The following is a 13,205-nucleotide window of genomic DNA, read 5'->3' on the forward strand; positions in this document are numbered from 1 at the left end:
TATTGGATATAGATGGTTATGCAAGCCTTACAGAAGAATTGGGCTTATCCATGAAGATAGAGAGATCTTTTTCTGTCTTCCACTAGGAAATATGGACAGAAGAAAGGATAAAAGAGCCTCTCTCTCTTCATAAAGGAAGACTGTGCATGAGTCTATTTTTAAAGAAAATGAAGAAAGCACATGTGTAAAGAAATATATTGTGAATATATGAGCACAGAAAAATGTATGGTGGTCACATACAGGATGGCCACTGTGAGCTGTGTCTTGAGTTGGGGATTGGTGGGTAACATAACGAGAAGTGAGGGACAGGAAAAGGGGGGGGGCGGGACATAGGAGAAAGTAGTACATGTAATATTGTTGAGTGTTTGTATTTATGTCCTCCCCCGACCCTTGATTTTGGAGATTGGACACAGGGCCTTACACAGCTACATCTCAGCTCTTGCTGTGAATATATATAGTCATTAAAGTTTTTATTTTAGAAGAAGATGACTTGATAAAATAGACTACCTTGTTTCTGTGGGTGCTACTCTCAGTGCTGAAGCACTTGTGTTTTTTATGGCCTTAACATAAATTGTCAAATTTTGAAAGCAAAGCATTCACATATCTTTCATTGATTATACTTTCTAGTAGGTTTCTTTTGTGATTTTTCTCTGTTATCTTGATTCTATAAAATAGTATGCCTGTTAGTCTTCCTTTTTCATTAGACAATATACTATGCTGTCTCGTGTGCAGTTTTGGTCATGAACTGTGTTTTCTAGCATGAATAGTTGTGAATTCTGCCTTCTTTGCTTGTGTTTACCTAGCATACCCTCTTTCCTGGTTGTGTTTTATTTCTCTTATAAGTACTATGGAACAATATTCTTACCAAACCTGAGATCCCCTCTCCCTTTTATAAGGGATTCAGTCAGCCCTTTCACACTTATTATGGTAACTAATAATGTGATTTCATTCTGTCTGTTTTTTATTTTGTGATATTAGTAAGTGATTGATTTCTGTATGACTTGTTTTAGAGGCAAGAGTTTTCTCTGTAAAGGTGATTGTGTGTGAATGTCACATGCAGTGTTTGCTATATATGTTGGTTGATGGTAATGTCCCTTCTCAGGACATTTATTTTTCTCTTTTCTAATCTCCATTAAGAAAAACTGAGTGGCAGCAGCAGTACAAACAAGAGACAGAAAATCGCTCAGGATTTGATCAACTCTATCGACCAGACAGGAGAGCTTCTGGCAATGTTTGAGGACAACGAACTTGATGATGTTAAACAGGAAAGAATGGAGGTATGGCTTGTCGTTGTGTTTCATAGCAGTGTACCGGCCAGCTCAGTGCCTGGATTCTCGGCTTCTTGTCCAGGGGCCTTGACTCTTGCCTGCCATGTCCAGATCAGTGACTTTGTCTGGGAAGCACACTCAAGAGCAAGCTGGGGAAGGGAAGCTTTGCTTCCACTTGACTTTGAGAAATATCTTGGGTTTTGATTCTCTATTTTCTTCTTTGGAAGTGGCAAGCACTCACTTGTCGTATCTGACATTTGCTGTTGTATTTTATTCCATTCAGGCTACTTTAGATTAAATATTTACTTAACTTTTTTTTTTTTCCAAATTATCCAGTTGCCTGCGGGGCAAAGGTAATTCTTGGTGCTTTTGTCTTGGCACACAGCGTGAAGAGCTGCCTTTCAGATTGCTGTTGGCAGCTGCAGTTGACCTCACTGGCTAAGGTGGTGTCCAGGGAAGCTACATGCTTTATATCACTGTCACAGAAAGCAAGTGACATATTTGCATTACCTACACATGTTTTCACTATGAATATAAAAATTGTATGTCTTCTGTTTACCTTAGCTATCTATACTTTAAATCACTGCTTCTTTAAATACACTCCAGGAAAAATGAAAGTAATGATTGATTTCATTTGAGTGCTTTCCAAAACACACTAGTATTCTTAGTTCTCACTATGACTATTACGCTTTTACATTCTAAAAGGAATCTCAGTTTCCCCCTTCTCCTTAAGTTGAGCAAGAGAGGTAATTCCAGAATTCCAAGGTAGTTTCTAAATGCCTATTTCATTGTGGTCTCTATGCATGCTAAAAGGAGAATTATTTCCCGTTGAGTTCTGGAGGAAGCCCAGTTGACATCCATGCATTGTAAATTTAACAACCTTCTTTTAAGAATTAGCATGCCTAGATCCAGGGCTGTGATCTGAAGACAGTATCCTCTTAGGTATCAATTACCTTAGGAAAGTGTGGTTATCTTTCTTTGAGGCAACTACAAATGGTTTTACTTCAACTTTGTTGTGGGCCAAAAATTTGCTAAGTTGTCTAAAACAGATGATAAACACATATTTCTGATGTCATTATGGCCTCAACAGGATATGATTTTCTAGGGAATGGTTTCGCTTATGATGCATTGCTTAGGGAGCAAATTGTGCTTTAGTTTCTAATATTTCATATCATGAGATGAGCATGTAGAGAGTCAGGAAAGGAGTACTCAACCAAAATTCTATGTAAAATTGAACACCTGACTTATCAATTTCTTTGAGGCACATCTCAGCTAAACAAGTAATTTGCTTGAAGGTCATTCTACAGTTAAGGGAGGGGATTGGGATGGAACCGTTTATAATACTAGGCTCCCAGCAGCAGAACAGAGCGGGAAGGATGTTGGCTCAGTAAAGTCAACCAAGTCTCCAGAGGCAGAAACCACTCCAGTGCTTACACACCTGAACCACTTTCCCATCTTGTGCTTACACTGTACAGTGTTAACCAAGATAATGAAATAACAGCAAACTCAGTAAGGACACCTACAATAGAAGTCAGCCTTATCCAGACAGCAAGCCTAAAATTGATTGTTTCTTTAAGCCTGCAACATACTAGAACCTTCTCCTGCCAAGATGACAAGTAGTTTCCATATTTTACTCATCCAAATGACATAGTTGAACTGAATAAAAAATGATAGACTTTTAGACATAACTATAGACAGTAGAAGTAAAGAGTGGAACCATTAAGAGCAGAGGCCTTGCCTGCTTCTAATTTGACAGGTTATAGTTTCAAGAGTAAACCGCAGCTGTGGCAGTCCATATGAAACCACTTTGGACTCGAAGACTGCAATCTCTTTCTTGCCTTTAAAGCACAGTAGAATAATCAGCCCCGCCATCATTCCATGATTTAATTTTCCTCTAAGCATCACTTATGCCTGCAGAAACAGTGTGCTACCTTCTCTCCTAGAACAGAGGAAATGGTGTAGACCCACCAACAGAGCTGCATTGGAACAGGCTCTCTCTCTCTCTCTCTCTCTCTCTCTCTCTCTCTCTCTCTCTCTCTCTCTCTCTCTCCCTCTCTCTCTCTCCCTCTCTCTCCCTCTCCCCCTCTCCCCCTCTCTCTCCCTCTTCCCCTCTTCCCCTCTTCCCCCTCTCTCTCCCTCTTCCCCCCTTCTCCTCCCTCTCCCTCTCTCCCTCTCTCTCCCTGCCACCTTCTCTCTCAGTTCTCATGTAAATGTAATTTTGAAGAGAAACTTTTACAAACATGTTGGGACCCTAGCTGATTCTGAAAACATCCAGTAGGTTTGTAAAAAGCATGTTCTTTGCTGTAGTTTTGAGCTGATGTGTATGCCTGGCATTGTGTTTCCTTCATTGCTGTTAAGTATTTGGGGGCTAGAAATATGAAAACTATCTGAAATTTTGCATCCATTTCCCTTTATGGTTCACCTTCAGCATAGTCAATCATATCAACCTGTTAGTTCTCCACCAAATTTTGAGCATTAAAAATTTCCAATATTTAAGAGACATGAAGCATGACAAAGGGAAATAGGAGACATAACCATCCACAGGAATACAGCCCACTTGTAGATAAGAACCTTGGTAACGGTTTCTGTGTTGAATCTTTTTTCATTCTAGTCAGCTAGGTGTGGCTAAGTAAACCAGAAGCCTGGGAAGAATCCCTAAAATCTGGAGATAGATTTGGTTTCTCCTAGCAAAAAGTCCTCTGACTGGAGGACCCTGCACAAGGAGGAGTCTGAGAAGTTCAATTTTGTCATTGATTAAGTCAACCATTCTGTCCAAGGTGATGAAGGGCCTGTAAACATGATTGCTTGAAAACTCGGGTGAGCACTGCATCCAGTCTAATCTACAAATAGGCAAGGTCCAAAGGAGAGCTGTGAGAAGAGCTTGCCAGAGAGAACATCCTACAGCTGGTGGGGTGCAGACTTTCCCTAGTGAATGTTTATTTCTGCTGTGATCCAGTGGAATCCAGTTAGAAATCAGGGTGGTATGCACATGAGGCAGCTTAAAAGTTTTGTTTTAGATAAGCTTTAAAGTGAATGAGATCTCAGCTGGCCCCTAATTTGCCTAACAAGAAATGATCTGCCTGGCGTTGGTGACACATGCCTTTAATTCCAGCACTTGGGAGGCAGAGGCAGGCGGATCTCTGTGAGCTCGATGTCAGCCTGGTCTACAGAGTGAGTACCAGGATAGACTCCAAAGCTACACAGAGAAACCCTGTCTTGAAAGGGAAGGAAGGAAGGAAGGAAGGAAGGAAGGAAGGAAGGAAGGAAGGAAGGAAGGAAGGAAGGAAGGAAGGAAGGAAATGATCTGCCCATAGAGTTTACAGAGGTTTACAGAGCACAGTGTCTCCTGAAGGCTGAATAATAAGATACTAAGAGACATCTCCTGTGTTAGTCAGCCAAATCTCAGAAGTCCAGTTCTAATTTCCAAGAGCTCTCAGTCCAGACAGAGTGGTTTCTGGAGACAAGACAACTGGAAACCTCCTGAGGAGCCAGAGACAGCTCAGAAGCTCTCTGTCTTCTATTTGTAAACTGTATTCCACTAGTCCCCAGCATGCTTTCTTTTATTTATAAAGGAAAATAAAATTCCTATAAAACTGAATCAGTTAACACCTCCAATAAAATCTAACAAAAGAGAAAGGATTGGTATGGCTCAGGTAGGCATTTATAAAGACAATTAAACCCCCAACCCCAATTAAAACAATTCAAAAGAAAAAAAAAACTGTTTACTACATGCTTAAAATGCCAATGGATTTGGGTTGGGAAATGAAAATAGGTGGGAGGGTTATGACTCCGTGGTCGACAGTTTGCCTTGCATATGTCAGTCTATGTTCAGTCTTCAGAATGGCAGGGAGAAAGAGGGATATGTATGTATGTATGTATGTATGTATGTATGTATGTATGTAATCTTTGAAAGGTGTAATTCTAGTCTATAAGTATAAATGCATGCATGTTTACTTATGCATATATATGTATTATGCTTGTATCTATTTGTTATACTGGTAGGACTGGAAATATATTTTACTTGATTTTTTTAAAGGTAAAAGAACTGTCTCTAGTATATAAGACAGATCCAGTAGCTAGCAATAGTAATATTAGCATTGTAGAAAAGAGAATTGAAGGAGAAAAGCTTCAAAATGGGACAGTGGGGCTATGTTAGTAAAACTCACTGCCTGTAATATAGTTGCAGTGTATAGAAAATGCTTGTTGTCCATTTCCAGTGCTTTCAGACATAACGGCTGCACAGAAGAAGCAGAAATACAGACATGGTAGGAACCAGAACAGCATTAAAACATCTAGTTTATCTAATATTCATATGAATATGACCATATTAACAGAATTCCATTAAATCCCAGAATTCCTACTCAAGCCACTTCCATTTGCCAGAGTTCAGGGAATACTAATAAAGTAAAGCCTTACTAAATGTTCAGGAATTAAAAATTACTATGATGTATATGGAATGTCAACTTTTGTGTTTAGGTAAACCTTGATAATCAGTCTTAAAAGCATCAAAACTAATAAAGGTAGATACTGGTTTTTAAAAACAAATAGCCCTCCCTGGTAACTACCAGATCATGGAAATGAGAGGAAAGACAGTCTGCAAGTCTGCAAGAAAATGTTCCATCAGCCAGAAGCATAGAGAGAGATGTAAGCTGTCCCAAGTATAGCTTGAAGGTCCTCCCTCCTGGATACAAATGCTCGGCCCTGTAAACGTCCTACTTGTTTCCAATGTAATACATGAATTTAATGCAATTTCAGGTGATCTTTGTAAGAACACTTGTAGAGGATCTTAAAAACTTAATAACATTGGATTTGTCCTACATGACAAAAAGAATAGAAAACTGTAAAGGTTTTATTACAGAGAGACAGAGGGCAGAGTTGAGTTTGCCCTGTCTGGGCTGCTAGCATTTCCTGACACTTAGTAACTCTCTCTTTGTACTCCTCCCAATCTCTCTGCCCTGTGTGTTCTTTCTCATCCAGCCGCTCTTCAGTAGGTGCAGAGGTCTCTGGTTTCTATTACACTGCTAACCAGTTCAGGGGCAGATATTTCCTGCTGTCCTGCTCTTAGGTGCTGTCACACCTCCTCTGTGTGGTCCATCACTTCTTCCCCCATTCTCAGGCCTCACGTTGTGGGCCATTTTGCTGGGGTCTGGCCTGTATCAGTCCCAAGCTACAAAGGCCATCTATTCGGGACTGATGTCTTTGGGGCTGAGATCAGAACCAGCCTAACTGCCCGGCTCTGACCCTGAGTGGGGGAGTGTGGAAAGAGGGAAGTCCTAGCTACCCAATGGCATTAAGGATGAGACAGAGACATCTTGTCATCTCAGGAGGGCTCTCAGTCAGTACTGGAGACCACAGTTTATTCAAGCATCCTCTTAAATAGCTTTCCAAAAGTGGGGGTACCGGCAGAAGACATCCATTTTCATGTATAGAGCTGATATCAAATATTTCCTTTAATCCTCAAGATAGTTCTTGAAGCACATACTCAAGGCCTCATGCATTCCACAAGCCTAGGTCTATTGTTATACAAACTAGGAGGCATTCTCCACCTTGGCCAGGCCTTCTGAAGGTAACCAGCCTACATCTAAAAGACAATGAAGGATTGGAGGTCCTGGAATTGAATTTAGGTCCTGTATCCGAAATATCATATCCCTATTGGGGCCCGACACGCACTGAAATTGTAAATGTGTAACACAAATGAGGACCAAGGTGAAGGCAGGGTAATGTCAGGAAGATGCCAAGGTGGGTCCTTATCTGGGAATAACACATTGAAGGCAGCTCTTGACCTTAGAATTGCATACAAGGAGTCCTGAATGAAACTTTTTAAAATAGAGGTAAATATAATTAATACCAATTAGCATATAAAAGGATTTTTTTAGGCTTTTGTTTTCCAAACAGGCTTTTTTTAAATTCTACTACTCAAGATATCAACAATTACAGTGGGCAGAATGAGAGGGAGAAATTGCTGTCTTCAAATAAGATTATACACAGTAACTGTTGTTATTTTGTAAAAGTTTAAAAATTAGAAAAGAACCACGAAATGGAACAGGCACAATGGAGCATGAACTAGAGAGTACATTAACCATAGTTTATTAAAGGTGGGAGAAGGGGAGAGACGAGAACAGAAAAAGAGAGAAAGTGAAGAGAGGGAAAGTGGGCAGGGGTCTGTCCTTTACACCTGCGTGCAGCCTTGGTTCCCATGGAACCCTGGGCTGACCAGGGTACTGCCTGAGTGAATTCTGCCAGATAACCAGGGCAGGCCAGCATAATGCCTGAATCTTTCAGTAACAACAACTTTAGAGGTTCTGCAAAGGGTTGTTGTTTTTTTTCCCAACTTTTTTTATTTGAATTAGAAACAGGGTTGTTTTACATGACAATCCCAGTTTCCTTCTCCAATATAAAGGTCCCACCAAGACTTGAACTTAGATCGCTGGATTCAGAGTCCAGAGTGCTCACCATTACACATGGAACCGTACCACTCTGAACGCGCCCGATCTCATTAGCAAAGGGTTTGTAATGTTGATGTATTATCTGAATTTCTCAGAAGAAATAGACTCCTTGAAGTTTTTTGTGAAGATACTACCATCTCAGTTTGGAAGAGAAAAATGACAAAAGGAGTGACTATTAAATGTTGTTATATGGGTACAGTATCTGTCAAAACAGATCTGGTCTCAGGCCAGTGAAATGGCTGCTGCCTACAAGATCCCGAGTTCGGTCCCCAGCATACACATGATGGAAGGAAAAACTGATTCTCCAAGGTGTCCTCTATCCTACACATATGCATTATAGCACATAAATGATAATAATAAAATAATAATGATAATATAAATGTAATTTTTAAATGAACAATGCCTGGACTGAAGGAGAGGCCCTGTGGTGACTCAGGTTTCGGCTGGCAAGTTCACCACCACTCTGGGTGTCTTCTGCTTTCAGAGCTATCCAGACTCTTCTCTACTAATTCTGAGTGAAATTTACCTCCCTGCCTCTTTCCTAAATCCTCCAGGGAGCAAAATGAATGGCAGCAGCCTTGAGGTTGAACTTGTGCAACTATTCTTTCCTCATCCAAGTCAGAAGACACATGGCAGCTGCAGGGTCCCTTGTCTTGGTGAAAGAATACTTTCTAAAGTTCAGACAAGATGGTTGTGCATCCTCTTTTTCCCCAGATCATAGGCGTGAAACAGCCATATGTCAGGGTAAAGATGGACACCAACATTCCCAGCTGTGCGCAGCTCATCCTGCACTGGACATGTGTGTGCAAGCTTGGCTGGGCTGCTGGACTGACTCCTGCATCAATATGTTTTTGTTAAGCACATAACTGATTATACTGTTCAATTACAAGTTTTAGAACGAATATTTTATGTCTCACATAATTTTAATTTGATCTTTTTTAAATGAAATGCTTCTCTTAGAGATCAGTCCACCAACTTGTTTATAAAACACCTTAGGAGAAAAGAGTTTTAAAATATCGTTGAATTTAAGAACACCACAGGATTTACCACTAATTTACATTTAGTGTTTATAGTTCTCAGATTGTGGTCGCTGTAATAACCAGCATACTTTTGCCTTGAATATTTTGTGGATTATATTTCCCTATTCTTTCTCCTTGACCCACATTCCCCACAGTAGGTGGGCAGATTGTTGTTATATAGTCTGGCTTTTATTTATCTTCACTGGCTTAATCTCAGTAAGTTAGTATTTCTAAATATGAAAATAAGTCTATTCTGTGGCAAGGTTTCTGTCTCAGTGCCTCAGTTTGTGTAGTGGAATTAGCAAATCATTGCTTATTTAGTATAGAACTGCTACCCCTTTCTTTCTTTGCTTATGTGCTGAGGACCTACCTTCAGTCCAGTTCTTACTGCTACTTCCTGGTAAGTCACACAGATCAACCTGATGGTAGACTTCAGCTTATTTCTACCATCACATTCCTAACTTAGAATTGCTTGTGTTAGGTTCAGCTGGGAGTATATTAGTGACTAGTGTGTCCCATTGTGTTAATGGATCTGTGACACTTTTCATAGCATCAACTTAAAAGGCAGGTGAGAGCTAGTCACTGCTTTTTAATGTTCTCCTTTTTCTGCCAGAGAGCCTTTTATTAATGCATCTGTAAGAGTCTTGCTCAAGCAGTTTTCCCATCTTCAGCTCTCACCTTTCCCACCTTCCTTCTTCTCTCCTACACTCTGTCAGGGCTCACATACACTCATGCCTTCATCTGGCAGCATCTGTTCGGATATTTCAGGATGTGATAAATTCCAGTATAGTGTTTGGCTAGTTTGCTAAATGAGCACCCGGTGAGCATGCATGCTTCCAAACCCTGGAAACTTCAAGTATTTGTCTGTACATGATGAATAACATAGCTATAGTTTTAGCTAGGTTATTAGTTAATTTTCTCATCACTGCAACAGAATGCCTGATTGGGAGCAATGTAAGTAAGGATTTCTGTGGGCTCACAGTTTCATGGCAGAAGATGTGGTGGCTGGCCATGGCTGTGAGAACAAGAGGCAGCTTAATGACATGCTGGTGACCAGGACACAAAGTGTGTGCCTGGAAGAGACCCAGGCTGGAACCCTGAAAACCTATCCCTCTGTGGCCTGGTTCCTTCACCTAGACTCTGCCCCCTAACAGTGCTGTAGCATCCTGGAACAGCACTCCCATTTGAAGACTGTGCGTTCAGACACATCAGACTGTAAGCATAGGTCACACTGAGCCGCAGCAGTGGGCTATGCTGATACTGGGATCTGTTTTCCAGTTTTTAAAACTATAAGTTTCCAAGCATAGAAAGCCAGTCTGCCCCGAGCAGCATAGGTATGGAAAGGCTGTGACTGACTGCACAGGTACACGCCCCTGTGAACTTGTTCTGCCGGGGCTCCTCTCACCTTCTCGGCCTACTTGGCAGTTGTGAAAGGCTGTCATTGTTTGACTGGCTTCCTGTTGGAGTCTTACTGATGCTGTTGCCTTAGCTAGAGGTGTCATCGATTTTCCCTACCTACACTTCTTCCATGTTGACTTGCACTGGCCCAAATAAAGTTGTTGACAAACTAGGCACCAATTCCAGCTTTAACAGAAGATTCTATTTTTCAGATGGCATGATACTGTGACTATAGTTATTTTTTCCAGGAACCTATTTTGAATATTTGGCAATCAGGAGCATGTACTTTTTCATTTATCTGCTGCATATATTGAACTGACAGACCATGAGAATGAATTATTATTAAAAGAGATATTTTCTCCATCATTGTTACCATAATATAGCTCTTATGGTTGCTTATAAGGAGCAGTGTTTGCCATGTTGTCAAAATCCTGAAATTCTCATGCTCATGCAGTTACTGTAGCCATGAAACAGAAAGTACAAGGGACCAGCTGGGAAGCAGAAGGACTATCAGTGGGAATGAAAGGACAAAAAAGGTAATGGGATTGGATATGCTCAAAATGCATTATCTGTATAGTCTCATTATGAAGATTCATAATGAAACCATTGTTCTATGTAATTAATATAAGCTGATACAAATGTTTTTATGCTTAAATTTTCAATAATTAGGATTTACGTATTAACAGTTTGGTGTTTCATCTTTTTTTCTATTAAAATGTTATGAGCTGTTACTTCTATTTCTTACAGTTACTCTGTTCCCCATCAGTAAAAGTCAGAGACTGTTGATAATGAGCTTACTGACCTGCTCTTGAGTACGGAGAAAACAGAAGTCAGAATGCAGAATACCTAAAGGATCATTTTCACATTGAAAGAAAACTACAAGAACTCTCTCAGGTTGCCAGTGTTCCCCCCCCCCCCCAGTAATTGAACATAGGTCTTTCCCAAGATGCACACCATACATAGATGTCTCCCATCTGTAGAACCTATCCAAGCCATGGAGAAACAGAAAGTTGAAGGGTAATGAGAGGGAGGGGGAAGCAGAAGGATTGCCCCCTTTTCCTAGAGAATAACTCTGTAGTTCTCTTTATCTATGCATCTGAACAGGCAGCCAGGATAACAGACATTTGCAAAAGCCTCTGTATACTGAAATCCATACCCATACTCTATTGTTTGAACAAACACAAAGAACTGGAAAGATAGCCAGTGTTCTTAGATGGGAAGAATTAACATTGCTAAGCGTCTGTACCACCTAAGGTAAAATTCAGATTTAGCACCACAGCTGGCAGAACTCGAATGCCATTTCTCACAGAAACACTGGAAAGCCTTTTCTAACTTTGTTCCAGGGTTCATTACAGTGATTCATAGTAGCCACTGTTGTAATTTTTTAAAGGAGCATGCACGAGAAAGACACCATGAGAGGTTTTTTATTGAGGGAAAGTGGAAAATTGGGGGAGGGGAGAGGGGAGACCAGCTTCTGGGGAGGAGCTACAGAAGGGGGGGCAGATGGGAGGTGGGTAGGGACCTTTTAAAAAGTAACATAGTAAATGCACAGGTGGTGCTCTTAGTGGCTGCAGGTGAGGGCATATCCTGTCACAGCCCCAAGGGCAGGCCAGTACAGATGTCTGAATACTAACAGCTACCATACAGAAACAACCTGTTATTTAACAGACACGTAAGCAAAGAAATTGTGATATTGCTGGACTCAGTAATGCCTGCAATCCCGTTACCTTGGAGGATCTGAAGTTCCAAGAACAGGCTGGGCTACGCAGTGAGACTCTGCCTAAGAAAAAGAGGGAAAAGAGGAAAGAAGGAGGTGGGGGGAGAGAGGGAGAGAGGGGGGGGAGGGAGAGAGGAGAGAGAGAATATCAAGTCATTGAAAGTGGGAAGAAATTCAGCCAATGCATGATGGCACTAGAACATACCATGATAAATGAAAGAAGCCAGGCTCAGAAAGAATAATACTAGTGATCTCATATGTGTGTAGTATAAATTGAAAATGATGATGTATTTGTGGCCTGGGCTTGCCTTGTTTGAGTTAGCCCTCAACTCAAACTCATCAAATATTTAAAATTCTTATATTGTTGTCTCACAGTTTACAGATCATTGTACTTACTTATTTGTATTTAAGTACTTTTACATATGAAACCTAAAGGCCAACTGGGTGGTTTAAAGCAATGTGGTCTCTGGGGGACAAGAGACACATGTAAAAAAAATTATCTTCCCTTCTTACCCCCCCCAACCCAAATCAAATCTGGAGGAGAGTCATACTTTATTTAAACTAGAAAATGTGTTTTGTTTAGATTGCACCAAAAATTATCTAGTTTACATTTGTAGATTTAGAAAATTCTTTCGAATAATGGAAACCCAGATTGAAATAGCTACCTATACATGTAATACATTAAGAAGACCCACCCTGCTCATATACACTTGGTTCAGAAATTGTAATTCTGACTACATCCTGAGGAAGTTCAAGGAATTTGTAAGATAAAACATACTGCGCTTTGCACAGCGAAGCTTTCTCAGAAGCTTAGAGCTGCCACTGCAGCTTCTAACAGCCTGTGGATTTATGCAGTGTTCCTGTTTAAGTTTACAGGAATGGAAGTGTTTTGTAATTGACCTTTTAAATTGCCCTTTGGATTAACTTATGCAGAATGTTTTTCATGCAGAGCTACATAGTTTCCAAATGGCTGAGTGCTTCCGTCCTTTTTAGGTATTTCAGTCATTTTATTCACTTCACTTTTATCAAGTTGAATGCAAATTCTCATCAGTTAATTCTGAGACACGTACAGCATGGGTCTCCCTCATTTTTTAAGATCATAGACACTTGCCTTCCTTTTTCTATCTTTTGTCATTTCCTTTAATTTCTAAAGAGAACCACACTGTGATAGTAGATTTGTCATATTTTGTTTACAGATGTAAAACTTCACTATCGCAAGGCCACAGCTCTTAAACCATAGTTGAAAAGACATTACTGTATCTTCTTCAGATATTTTCAAAATACATGAAAGATCAAGGTTATTTGATAACTATGTATTAGTGTGAATTGGATTTCTTAGCTCTTACTCATTAGTGAA

At 40.3% G+C, this 13,205-nt stretch overlaps 1 protein-coding gene across 5 annotated transcripts in view; it reads left to right on the plus strand.

The window, feature by feature from the left end:
• The window catches only part of Supt3h (SPT3 homolog, SAGA and STAGA complex component), a 342,495-nt gene that overhangs the window by 225,804 nt on the left and 103,486 nt on the right, over positions 1-13,205 (plus strand). For all 5 annotated transcript variants that reach the window (XM_027387432.2, XM_027387433.2, XM_027387434.2 and 2 more), the window contains exon 6: positions 1,138-1,277. In XM_027387432.2, coding sequence (XP_027243233.1) covers positions 1,138-1,277 — 140 coding nt within the window. The remainder of the gene's footprint in view (positions 1-1,137; positions 1,278-13,205) is intronic.

The sequence above is a fragment of the Cricetulus griseus genome (genome assembly GCF_003668045.3).
Source record: "Cricetulus griseus strain 17A/GY chromosome 1 unlocalized genomic scaffold, alternate assembly CriGri-PICRH-1.0 chr1_1, whole genome shotgun sequence".
Lineage (NCBI taxonomy): Eukaryota > Metazoa > Chordata > Mammalia > Rodentia > Cricetidae > Cricetulus > Cricetulus griseus.